Source organism: Lethenteron reissneri, chromosome 63, assembly GCF_015708825.2.
Source record: "Lethenteron reissneri isolate LAM-NWPU_2019-01 chromosome 63, ASM1570882v1, whole genome shotgun sequence".
In the NCBI taxonomy this organism is placed as follows: Eukaryota; Metazoa; Chordata; class Hyperoartia; order Petromyzontiformes; family Petromyzontidae; genus Lethenteron; species Lethenteron reissneri.
The window spans coordinates 5,194,171-5,207,826 of record NC_083841.1 but is presented as its reverse complement, the minus strand read 5'-3'; the positions used below and the strand labels follow the sequence as shown (position 1 = coordinate 5,207,826).

General features: G+C 49.3%; 1 protein-coding gene across 1 annotated transcript in view; it reads left to right on the top strand.

Annotated features, from left to right (window-relative positions):
* Positions 1 to 13,656, top strand: part of LOC133358820 (BAI1-associated protein 3-like) — a 36,953-nt gene that overhangs the window by 15,060 nt on the left and 8,237 nt on the right. Inside the window, exons 6-12 of the mRNA XM_061577268.1 lie at positions 843 to 887; positions 4,471 to 4,539; positions 6,803 to 6,902; positions 7,844 to 7,951; positions 11,068 to 11,160; positions 12,316 to 12,413; positions 13,364 to 13,481. Coding sequence (XP_061433252.1) covers positions 843 to 887; positions 4,471 to 4,539; positions 6,803 to 6,902; positions 7,844 to 7,951; positions 11,068 to 11,160; positions 12,316 to 12,413; positions 13,364 to 13,481 — 631 coding nt within the window. The remainder of the gene's footprint in view (positions 1 to 842; positions 888 to 4,470; positions 4,540 to 6,802; positions 6,903 to 7,843; positions 7,952 to 11,067; positions 11,161 to 12,315; positions 12,414 to 13,363; positions 13,482 to 13,656) is intronic.

Genomic DNA, 13,656 nt, shown 5'->3' with positions numbered 1-13,656 from the left:
GTCTCTATGCGAGTGTATGGGTCTCTGTGTGAGTCTATGGGTCTTTGTGTGAGTCTATGGGTCTCTGTGTGAGTCTATGGGTCTCTGTGTGAGTCTATGGGTCTCTATGCGAGTGTATGGGTCTCTGTGTGAGTCTATGGGTCTCTGTGTGAGGCTATCGTTCTCTGTGTGAGTCTATGGGTCTCTGTGTGAGTCTATGGGTCTCTGTGTGAGTCTATGGGTCTCTATGCGAGTGTATGGGTCTCTGTGTGAGTCTATGGGTCTCTGTGTGAGTCTATGGGTCTCTGTGTGAGTCTATGTGTCTCTGTGTGAGTCTATGGGTCTCTGTGTGAGTCTATGGGTCTCTGTGTGAGTCTATGTGTCTCTGTGTGAGTCTATTGGTCTCTGTGTGAGTTTATGGGTCTCTGTGTGAGACTATGGGTCTCTGTGTGAGTTTATGTGTCTCTGTGTGAGTCTATGGGTATCTGTGTGAGTCTATGGGTCTCTGTGTGAGTCTATGGGTCTCTGTGTGAGTCTATGGGTCTCTGTGTGAGTCTATGAGTCTCTGTGTGAGTCTATGTGTCTCTGTGTGAGTCTATGAGTCTCTGTGTGAGTCTATGGGTATCTGTGTGAGTCTATGGGTCTCTGTGTGAGTCTATGGGTCTCTATGTGAGTCTATGGGTCTCTGTGTGAGTCAATGGGTCTCTGTGTGAGTCTATGGGTATCTATGTGAGTCTATGGGTCTCTATGTCAGAAGATCTTTAGACGCATTTTGCGTTCAATCAGATGCTAGATGAACCTACCTTGTATTGCATTGCACGGTGACCTATTGACCTTGACCTCCCCTCTCTTCCTACTGCCAGTGACCTGGGGAATTCTGACAGCCAGTCGTTGGTGCTGAACGTATGGTGAGTGAGCAGTCTATCGATCCTCTATCACCTGGGTACAGGTAGAATCATCTACTAACATCGATTTTTCTATCACCTTGATAGAGGTGACAGAGACACGCAGATTCATCTACTAACATCGATCTTACATCACCTGGGTAAAGGTGACAGAGACACGTAGATTCATCTACTAACATCGATCTTACATCACCTGGGTAGAGGTGACAGAGACACGCAGATTCATCTACTAACATCGATCTTACATCACCTGGGTAGAGGTGACAGAGACACGTAGATTCATCTACTATCATCGATCTTACATCACGTGGGTAGAGGTGACAGAGACACGCAGATTCATCTACTAACATCGATTTTCCATCACCTGGGTAGAGGTGACAGAGACACGCAGATTCATCTACTAACATCGATCTTACATCACCTGGGTAGAGGTGACAGAGACACGTAGATTCATCTACTAACATCGATCTTACATCACGTGAGTAGAGGTGACAGAGACACGCAGATTCATCTACTAACATCGATCTTACATCACCTTGGTAGAGATGACAGAGACACGCAGATGCATCTACTAACATCGATCTTACATCACCTTGGTATAGGTGACAGAGACACGCAGATTCATCTACTAACATCGATCTTACATCACCTTGGTAGAGATGACAGAGACACGCAGATTCATCTACTAACATCGATCTTACATCACCTGGGTAGAGGTAACAGAGACACGTAGATTCATCTACTAACATCGATCTTACATCACCTGGGTAGAGGTGACAGAGACACGCAGATTCATCTACTAACATCGATCTTACATCACCTGGGTAGAGGTGACAGAGACACGCAGATTCATCTACTAACATCGATCTTACATCACCTGGGTAGAGGTGACAGAGACACGTAGATTCATCTACTATCATCGATCTTACATCACGTGGGTAGAGGTGACAGAGACACGCAGATTCATCTACTAACATCGATTTTCCATCACCTGGGTAGAGGTGACAGAGACACGCAGATTCATCTACTAACATCGATCTTACATCACCTGGGTAGAGGTGACAGAGACACGTAGATTCATCTACTAACATCGATCTTACATCACGTGAGTAGAGGTGACAGAGACACGCAGATTCATCTACTAACATCGATCTTACATCACCTTGGTAGAGATGACAGAGACACGCAGATGCATCTACTAACATCGATCTTACATCACCTGGGTAGAGGTGACAGAGACACGTAGATTCATCTACTATCATCGATCTTACATCACGTGGGTAGAGGTGACAGAGACACGCAGATTCATCTACTAACATCGATTTTCCATCACCTGGGTAGAGGTGACAGAGACACGCAGATTCATCTACTAACATCGATCTTACATCACCTGGGTAGAGGTGACAGAGACACGTAGATTCATCTACTAACATCGATCTTACATCACGTGAGTAGAGGTGACAGAGACACGCAGATTCATCTACTAACATCGATCTTACATCACCTTGGTAGAGATGACAGAGACACGCAGATGCATCTACTAACATCGATCTTACATCACCTTGGTATAGGTGACAGAGACACGCAGATTCATCTACTAACATCGATCTTACATCACCTTGGTAGAGATGACAGAGACACGCAGATTCATCTACTAACATCGATCTTACATCACCTGGGTAGAGGTAACAGAGACACGTAGATTCATCTACTAACATCGATCTTACATCACCTGGGTAGAGGTGACAGAGACACGCAGATTAATCTACTAACATCGATCTTACATCACCTGGGTAGAGGTGACAGAGACACGCAGATTCATCTACTAACATCGATTATCTATCACTGGGTAGAGGTGACAGAGACACGCAGATTCATCTACTAACATCGATTATTCTATCACCGTGGTAGAGGTGACAGAGACACGCAGATTAATCTACTAACATCGATTGTCTATCACTGGGTAGAGGTGACAGAGACACGCAGATTCATCTACTAACATCGATTCTCGATCAATTGGGTAGAGGTGACAGAGACGCGCAGATTCATCTACTATCATCGATTATTCTATCATTTTGATAGAGGTGACAGAGACGCGCAGATTCATCTACTATCATCGATTATTCTATCATTTTGATAGAGGTGACAGAGACACGCAGATTCATCTACTAACGTCGATTATCTATCATCTTGGTAGAGGTGACAGAGACACGTAGATTCATCTACTAACATCGATCTTACATCACCTTGGTAGAGGTGACAGAGACACGTAGATTCATCTACTAACATCGATCTTTCTATCATCTTGGTAGAGGTGACAGAGACACGTAGATTCATCTACTAACATCGATCTTACATCACCTTGGTAGAGGTGATAGAGACACACAGATTCATCTACTAACATCGATCTTACATCACCTGTGTAGAGGTGACAGAGACACGCAGATTCATCTACTAACATCTATTATTCTATCACTGGGTAGAGGTGACAGAGACACGTAGATTCATCTACTATCATCGATTTTACATCACCTTGGTAGAGGTGACAGAGACACGCAGATTCATCTACTGACATCGATTTTCCATCACCTGGGTAGAGATGACAGAGACACGTAGATTCATCTACTAACATCGATCTTACATCACCTGGGTAGAGGTGACAGAGACACGCAGATTCATCTACTAACATCGATTATACTATCACCTGTGTAGAGGTGACAGAGACACGCAGATGCATCTACTAACATCGATCTTACATCACCTTGGTAGAGGTGACAGAGACACGCAGATTCATCTACTAACATCGATCTTACATCACCTGGGTAGAGGTGACAGAGACACGCAGATTCATCTACTAACATCGATCTTGCATCACCTGGGTAGAGGTGACAGAGACACGCAGATTCATCTACTAACATCGATCTTACATCATCTTGGTAGAGGTGACAGAGACACGCAGATTCATCTACTAACATCGATCTTACATCACCTGGGTAGAGGTGACAGAGACACACAGATTCATCTACTAACATCGATCTTACATCATCTTGGTAGAGGTGACAGAGACACGCAGATTAATCTACTAACATCGATCCTCTATCACCTGGGTACAGGTAGATTCATCTACTATCATTGATCCTCTATCACCTGGGCACAGGTAGATTCATCTACTATCATCGATCTTACATCACCTGGGTAGAGGTAGATTCATCTACTATCATCGATTATTCTATCATCTTGGTAGAGGTTGCAGAGACACGCAGATTCATCTACTAACATCGATCCTCTATCACCTGGGCACAAGTAGATTCATCTACTATCATTGATCCTCTATCACCTGGGCACAGGTAGATTCATCTACTATCATCGATTATTCTATCATCTTGGTAGAGGTGACAGAGACACGCAGATTAATCTACTAACATCGATCTTACATCACCTGTTTAGGGGAGGAGAAGCATGTTGAGGTGCAGAGTGGAGGATGAGGGTAATGAGGTGCAGAGTGGAGGTGGTGTCAGGGGGTGACTTCTGTGTGGCCACGTGGCCCCCACTCACGTCACCCTCATGCCCACTGCGTGCCCCCCAGGAACCAGCAAAGTGGAAACTCTCTCGTGCGCATGCTGACCAAGCTGAGCAGCGCAAGGCGCCTTCATCGGTGAGAGGGCATCTGCAGAATATGCACACGCACACACAGTCACACACACTCTCTCGTGCGCATGCTGACCAAGCTGAGCAGCGCAAGGCGTCTTCATCGGTGAGAGATCATCTGCAGAATATGCACACGCACACACAGTCACACACACACAGTCACACACACTCTCTCGTGCGCATGCTGACCAAGCTGAGCAGCGCAAGGCGCCTTCATCGGTGAGAGGGCATCTGCAGAACACTCACACACAGTCACACACACAGTCACACACACACAGTCACACACACAGTCACACACACAGTCACACACACAGTCACACACACTCTCTCGTGCGCATGCTGACCAAGCTGAGCAGCGCAAGGCGCCTTCATCGGTGAGAGATCATCTGCAGAACACTCACACACAGTCACACACACACTCTCTCGTGCGCATGCTGACCAAGCTGAGCAGCGCAAGGCGTCTCCACCGGTGAGAGAGCATCTGCAGAATATGCACACGCACACACAGTCACACACACTCTCTCGTGCGCATGCTGACCAAGCTGAGCAGCGCAAGGCGTCTCCACCGGTGAGAGAGCATCTGCAGAATATGCACACGCACACACAGTCACACACACTCTCTCGTGCGCATGCTGACCAAGCTGAGCAGCGCAAGGCGTCTCCACCGGTGAGAGAGCATCTGCAGAATATGCACACGCACACACAGTCACACACACTCTCTCGTGCGCATGCTGACCAAGCTGAGCAGCGCAAGGCGTCTTCATCGGTGAGAGAGCATCTGCAGAATATGCACACGCACACACAGTCACACACACTCTCTCGTGCGCATGCTGACCAAGCTGAGCAGCGCAAGGCGTCTTCATCGGTGAGAGAGCATCTGCAGAATATGCACACGCACACACAGTCACACACACTCTCTCTCGTGCGCATGCTGACCAAGCTGAGCAGCGCAAGGCGTCTCCACCGGTGAGAGAGCATCTGCAGAATATGCACACGCACACACAGTCACACACACTCTCTCGTGCGCATGCTGACCAAGCTGAGCAGCGCAAGGCGCCTTCATCGGTGAGAGAGCATCTGCAGAACACTCACACACAGTCACACACACACACTCTCGTGCGCATGCTGACCAAGCTGAGCAGCGCAAGGCGCCTTCATCGGTGAGAGATCATCTGCAGAACACTCACACACAGTCACACACACACTCTCTCGTGCGCATGCTGACCAAGCTGAGCAGCGCAAGGCGTCTCCACCGGTGAGAGAGCATCTGCAGAATATGCACACGCACACACAGTCACACACACTCTCTCGTGCGCATGCTGACCAAGCTGAGCAGCGCAAGGCGTCTTCATTGGTGAGAGAGCATCTGCAGAATATGCACACGCACACACAGTCACACACACTCTCTCGTGCGCATGCTGACCAAGCTGAGCAGCGCAAGGCGCCTTCATCGGTGAGAGAGCATCTGCAGAACACTCACACACAGTCACACACACACTCTCTCGTGCGCATGCTGACCAAGCTGAGCAGCGCAAGGCGCCTTCATCGGTGAGAGATCATCTGCAGAACACTCACACACAGTCACACACACTCTCTCGTGCGCATGCTGACCAAGCTGAGCAGCGCAAGGCGTCTTCATTGGTGAGAGGGCATCTGCAGAATGTGCATACGCACAGTCACACACACACAGTCACACACACACACAGTCACACACACACAGAGTCACACACACAGTCACACACACACACAGTCACACACACACAGAGTCACACACACAGTCACACACACACACAGTGACACACACACACAGTGACACACACAGTGACACACACACACAGTGACACACACACACAGACACGCACACACACAGTGACACACACACACAGTGACACACACAGTGACACACACACACAGTGACACACACACACAGACACACACACACAGTGACACACACACACAGACACGCACACACACAGTCACACACACACACAGTCTCATACACACACGTGACCCCCCCCCCACCACGTGCACCCCCCCACCAAGTGTCCCCCCCACCACGTGACCCCCCCCCCCACCACGTGCCCCCCCCACCACGTGACCCCCCCCCCACCACGTGCCCCCCCCCCCACCACGTGCCCCCCCCACCACGTGCCCCCCCCACCACGTGACCCCCCCCCCACCACGTGACCCCCCCCCACCACGTGCCCCCCTCACCACGTGACCTCCCCCCCCACCACGTGACCCCCCCCCCCACCACGTGTGCCCCCCAGGTGGGTGAAGCAGGCTGTGAAGCGTCTCCGGGAGGACCGCACGGCCGGCAAGCTGTCGCGTCGCGACGACTTCCTGGGCCAAGTGTCGCTCCCTCTGCAGGTGAGAGCACGGTCAACAATAACAACAACAACAATAACAACAATGTCAACAACAACAATAACAACAACAACAATCTCAACAACAATAACAACAATGTCAACAACAACAACAACAACAACAATCTCAACAATAACAACAACAATAACAACAACAACAATAACAACAACAATAACAACAATAACAACAATGTCAACAACAACAATAACAACAACAACAACGATCTCAACAACAACAATAACAACAACAATAACAACAACAACAATAACAACAACAATAACAACAATGTCAACAACAACAATAACAACAACAACAATCTCAACAACAACAATAACAACAACAATAACAACAACAACAATCTCAACAACAACAATAATCTCAACAACAACCTTAACAACAACAACAACAGCAAACTTCTCCTTGGTTCTTTCGGTAAAGTCACATAGAATGGAAATAATAAAATAATAAAACATTCAATAATTCTCACGACGTTTCGGCCACAACGCAAGCAGCCGTCCTCAGGTGAAGAAAAGATCTGTCAGACGCTGTCTTTCCGACAGACCTGTTCTTCACCTGAGGACGGCTGCTTGCGTTGTGGCCGAAACGTCATGAGAACAATTTAATAATGTTTTATTTTTATTATTTTATTATGTTTTATTTTTATTATTTTATTATTTCCCTCCTACGTGACTTTACCGAAAGAACCAAGAAGATGAATCCCTGCAGTCACGAAAGCTTTACATCGAAACAAAAACTTTACCAACGATCCCATCCCCACGTCCACAAATGTCCTTGTCTTCCCAATTTCCCTGTCTCTACTAAATTCCCCTTCTACCCGTGACCCCCGTGACCCCCTCCCCCCCATGACCCCTCCCCCATGACCCCCCCTCCCCATGACCCCCCCCCACCCCCCCACCCCCCACCGTGTCGTCTCCACGTGCCAGGATCTGCCTCTGCAGTCCCAGGAGTTGTGGCTGAAGCTGGAGCCACGCTCGGACCGCTCGCTCGTGAGCGGAGAGGTCAGCGTCTCCGTGTCCTTCATCACCAGCCGGGTACTGCAACCCCCCCCTGACCCCTCACCCCTCGCCCCCCCCCCCCCCCCCGCTGCCCAAACACTCCGGTCACTCACTGAGTCGCTCGCCCAGCAGCGGTCAGTCGCCTCCTCGTGGCTCTTCTATAGCTACGGCCGCGGGCACGGTACCGCGACAGATTGACCGTCGTGAATCTGTCGCTTGAAGATTCCTCCGGCCGCTATGGGAACTCTCGTCTCGCACGCACCACCCGCCAAGCCAACACGCTGTAAAGTCACGTAGAATGGAAATAATAAAATAATAAAAATAAAACATAATAAAATAATTTTAAAGCTTTCGTGACTGCAGGGATTCATCTTCTTGGTTCTTTCGGTAAAGTCACGTAGAATGGAAATAATAAAATAATAAAAATAAAACATAATAAAATACAATTCTCACAACGTTTCGGCCACAACGCAAGCAGCCGTCCTCAGGTGGAGAGCAGGTCTGTCGAGTAGACAGCGTCTGAATGACATTTAGACTCAGCATTATTGACTGCAGGGATTAATCTTCTTGGTTCTTTCGGTAAAGTCACGTAGAATGGAAATAATAAAATAATAATCTGAATGTCATTCAGACTCTGTCTACTCGACAGACCTGTTCTCCACCTGAGGACGGCTGCTTACGTTGTGGCCTAAACGTCGTGAGAATTATTTTGTATTATGTTTTATTTTTATTATTTTATTATTTCCCTTCTACGTGACTTTACCGAAAGAACCAAGAAGATGAATTTTGCGGTTCATTCGCGGCGAGCACTGGACTCTTGCGTGCGATGAGCGCGACCATCCGGAGCTCACACAGCGCGTGACCTCAACAGGCAGTGCCGAGGTGCACGGCCGGTGATCAGGCATCCGCTATGCGTCACCCGGGGGGAGGTCTGTGTTTGGCTGTTATTTGGTTTAAATTGCCTCCTAATCGTTGGCAAATTGGTTCTTCGTGCGCTGTCCGCGTTTGCCCTCGGAGGCGAAGAACAAGCCGGCGGGCTGCAGTCCCATTAGCACTTGACCGTCGGGTCTGAGTTAAATGTGCTCCCGGCTGTTTAAGGGTTGTGTGTGTATGTATATACAGATAAGAGTGCTGTTTGTCGCTGGCCGCTTGATGCCCTGGGCCTTTTGGGGATGTGAACGAGGAGGAGATCCGTGTTCCACTGGCCTCAACGTTCTTGTTGTTGGAACTTTGGGGTTCAGCAACAACAAGGGGTTCCTCGGTGGCTAGGAGATGTTAACTACCTCTCCTGGTGTACAGGAGGTCGTGGGTTCGATCCTGTATATTTGGAGTCTGCGTGTCTCTCTCTCATCATCATCACGGTGGCTAGGAGATGTTAACTATCTCGCCTTACAGGCGGTCGTGGGTTCGATCCTGACCCTGACGCCTGCTGTATATTTGGAGTCTGCGTGTCTCTCTCTCTCATCATCATCACGGTGGCTAGGAGATGTTAACTACCTCGCCTGGTATACAGGAGGTCGTGGGTTCGATCCCAACCCAGACGACGCCTGCTGCTGTATATTTGGAGTTTGCGTGTCTCTCTCTCTCTGATCACCATCACGGTGGCTAGGAGATGTTAACTCCCTCGATTGGTATGCAGGAGGTCGTAGTGTAGTGTATAGTGTAGTGTATAGTAGTGTCGTGTATAGTGTAGTGTAAAGTAGTGTAGCGTATAGTAGTGTAGTGTATAATAGAGTAGTGTATTGTGTAGTGTTTAGTTGTGTAGTGTATAGTGTAATGTATAGTAGTGTAGTGTTTAGTTGTGTAGTGTATAGTGTAGTGTATAGTAGTGTAGTGTATAGTAGTGTAGTGTATAGTAGTGTAGTGTATAGTAGTGTAGTGTATAGTGTAGAGTATAGTAGTGTCGTGTATAGTGTAGTGTATAGTGTAGTGTATAGTAGTGTAGTGTATAGTGTAATGTATAGTGTAGTGTATAGTGTAGTGTAAAGTAGTGTAGTGTATAGTGTAGTGTATAGTGTAGTGTACAGCAGTGTAGTGTATAGTGTCATGTATAGTGTAGTGTAGTGTACAGCAGTGTACTGTATAGTATAGTGTGTAGTGTAGTGTATAGTAGTGTAGTGTATAGTAGTGTAGTGTATAGTAGTGTAGTGTATAGTAGTGTAGTGTATAGTAGTGCAGTGTATAGTAGTGTAGTGTATAGTGTAGTGTATAGCAGTGTAGTGTATAGTGTGATGTACAGCAGTGTAGTATATAGTGTAGTGTATAGTAGTGTAGTGTATAGTAGTGTAGTGTATAGTGTAGTGTATAGTAGTGTAGTGTATAGTGTGTAGTGTACAGCAGTGTAGTGTATAGTGTGTAGTGTACAGCAGTGTAGTGTATAGTGTACAGCAGTGTAGTGTATAGTGTAGTGTATAGTAGTGTAGTGTATAGTGTAGTGTAGTGTTTACTAGTGTATAGTGTAGTGTATAGTGTAGTGTATAGTGTAGTGTATAGTGTAGTGTACAGCAGTGTAGTGTATAGTGTAGTGTATAGTGTATAGTAGTGTCGTGTATAGTGTGATGTATAGTACTGTAGTGTATAGTGTAGTGTATAGTGTAGTGTACAGCAGTGTAGTGTATAGTGTAGTGTACAGCAGTGTAGTGTATAGTGTAGTGTACAGCAGTGTAGTGTATAGTTTGTAGTGTACAGTAGTGTATAGTGTGTAGTGTACAGCAGTGTAGTATATAGTGTAATGTATAGTACTGTAGTGTATAGTGTAGTGTATAGTAGTGCAGTAGTGTATAGTGTAGTGTACAGCAGTGTAGTATATAGTGTAGTGTATAGTGTAGTATATAGTGTAGTGTATAGTGTAATCTATAGTAGTGTAGTGTATAGTGTAGTGTATAGTGTAGTGTGTAGTGTACAGCAGTGTAGTGTATAGTGTAGTGTATAGCAGTGTAGTGTATAGTGTAGTGTATAGTGTAGTGTATAGTGTAGTATACAGCAGTGTAGTGTATAGTAGTGTAGTGTATAGTGTAGTGTATAGTGTAGTGTACAGCAGTGTAGTGTATAGTGTAGTGTACAGCAATGTAGTATATAGCGTAGTCTACATGCTATAAACCATCAATCCCTTCTCTCCCGCCCGCCCCCCTCCGTCTGTGTCGCTGGCGCAGCGAGACACACCGCTGTCCGCCCAGGGGGTGTCCAAGGTGGACGTGTTCGAGAAACTTCTCGGCATCTTCGTCGAGTACGAGCACAGGACGGTGGTGAGTGTGACAGCGTGACCAGCTGACGCTCATCCTGGCCGTGACCCCCACCCCTCCCCCCTGCCCCCCTGCCCCCCAACGACTGCCCTGCCTGCCCCCCCCTCTGATGTTGTCGAGAGTTTCAGATGTTCGGGCTCCGTGCTCTGCTCGTGGTGCACAGCGGAGGGTGGATGGATGTCGAGGGCTAGGTGCAGTTCACGTGGTGTGTGTGTGTGCTGTGTGATGTGTGTGTGTGATGTGTGGGTGATGTGTGTGTGTGCTGTGTGGTGTGTGTGCCGTGTGTGTGCTGTGTGTGATGTGTGTGCCGTGTGTGTGCTGTGTGTGTGTGTGTGTGCTGTGTGTGTGCCGTGTTTGTGGTGTGTGTGTGCCGTGTTTGATGTTTGCTGTGTGTGTGTGATGTGTGTGTTTGTGTGCCGTGTTTGATGTTTGCTGTGTGTGTGCTGTGGTGTGTGCTGTGGTGTGTGCTGTGTGTGTGCTGTGTGTGTGCTGTGGTGTGTGCTGTGTGTGTGTGATGTGTGTGTGTGCTGTGTGTGTGTGCTGTGTGTGTGTGTGTGTGCTGTGTGTGTGTGCTGTGTGTGTGATGTGTGTGATGTGTGTACCGTGTGTGTGTGGTGTGTGTGTGCCGTGTTTGATGTATGCTGTGTGTGTGCTGTGTGTGTGCTGTGGTGTATGCTGTGTGTGTGTTGTGCGCGTGATGTGCGCGTGATGTGTGTGATGTGTGTACCGTGTGTGTGTGATGTGGGTGTGTGTGCCGTGTTTGATGTATGCTGTGTGTGTGCTGTATGTGTGCTGTGTATGATGTGTGCTGTATGTGTGCTGTGTGTGTGATGCGTGCTGTGTGTGTGCTGTGTGTGATGTGTGCTATGTGTGTGCTGTGTGTGTGCTGTGTGTGTGCTGTATGTGTGCTGTGTATGATGTGTGCTGTGTGTGATGTGTGATGTGTGTGCTGTGTGTGTGCTGTGTGTGATGTGTGCTATGTGTGTGCTGTGTGTGTGTGTGTGCTGTTTGCTGTGTGTGCTGTGCAGGCTGGGGGTTGGCTGTGTGTGCTGTGTGCTGTGTATGATGTGTGCTGTGTATGATGTGTGCTGTGTATGATGTGTGCTGTGTGTGTTGTGTGTGTGCTGTGTGTGTGCTGTGTGTGTGTGTGCTGTGCAGGCTGGGGGTTGGCTGTCGGGGCTGTCCACAGACGCGATGCGGCTCCTGTCGCTCTACACCTCTCAGAGCGACGTTTCTCCCTTCCAGCAGAGCATCACGTGAGCTCTGAGTGTTTGAGTGGGTGGGTGAGTGGTTGATTGTGTGGGTGAGTGGGTGGGTGATTGAGTGGGTGGACGGGTGAGTGGGTGGGTGAGTGGTTGAGTGGGTTGGTGGGTGAGTGGGTGAGTGGGTGGGTAAGTGGGTGGGTGAGGTGAGTGGGTGGGTGGGTGAGTGGGTGGGTGAGTGGGTGGGTGGGTTAGTGGGTGGGTGGGTAAGTGAGTGGGTAGGTGGGTGAGTGAGTGAGTGGGTGGCGGGTGAGTGGGTGGGTGGATGAGTGGCTGAGTGGGTGGGTGAGTGGGTGGCTGGTTGAGTGGGTGGGTGGGTGAGTGGTTGAGTGGGTGGGTGGGTAAGTGGGTGGGTGAGTCGGTGGGTGAGTGGGTGAGTGGGTAGGTGGGTGAGTGAGTGAATGGGTGAGTGGGCGGATGAGTGGGTGGGTGGGTGAATGGGTGGGTGAGTGGGTGGGTGGGTGGGTGGGTGGGTGGGTGGGTGAGTGGGTGGCTGGTTGAGTGAGTGGGTGGTTGGCTGGTTGAGTGAGTGGGTGGGTGAGTGAGTGAGTGGGTGAGTGAGTGGGTGGGTGGGTGAGTGGGTGGGTGAGTGGGTGGGTGGGTTAGTGGGTGGGTGGGTAAGTGAGTGGGTAGGTGGGTGAGTGAGTGAGTGGGTGGGTGGGCGGGTGAGTGGGTGGGTGGGTGGGTGAGTGGGTGGGTGAGTGGGTGACTGGTTGAGTGAGTGGCTGGTTGAGTGAGTGGGTGGGTGAGTGAGTGGGTGAGTGAGTGGCTGGGTGAGTGGGTGGGTGAGTGGGTGGCTGGTTGAATGAGTGGGTGGGTGGCCGTCCCGTCTTAATTTGTGGGCGCCACGGTGGCTAGCAAATGTTGACTACCTCGCCTGGTGTACAGGAGGCCGTGGGTTCTATCCCCGGGGTGAGTGATGTCTCTTGCGATGTCACCGCCAGCGTGTGGCTGAAGTACGCAAGGATGCACGGCTGCGGGAGACGCGTGGAGTTCCGCATCCTGGAAGCCGCTCTGCTCGACATGGAGAAGGACTGGGACGCACAGAAAGCCTACGAGCGCGTGAGTGGGTGGATGGGTGAGCGGGTGGGTAGGGGAGTTGGTGGGTGGGTGAGTGGCTGGGTGGGTGGGTAGGTGGGTGGGTGGGTGAGTGGGTGGATGGTTGAGTGAGTGGGAGGGGGGGTGGGCAGGCGAGTGATTGAGTGGGTTTGTGGGTGAGTGAGTGAGTTAGTGGGTG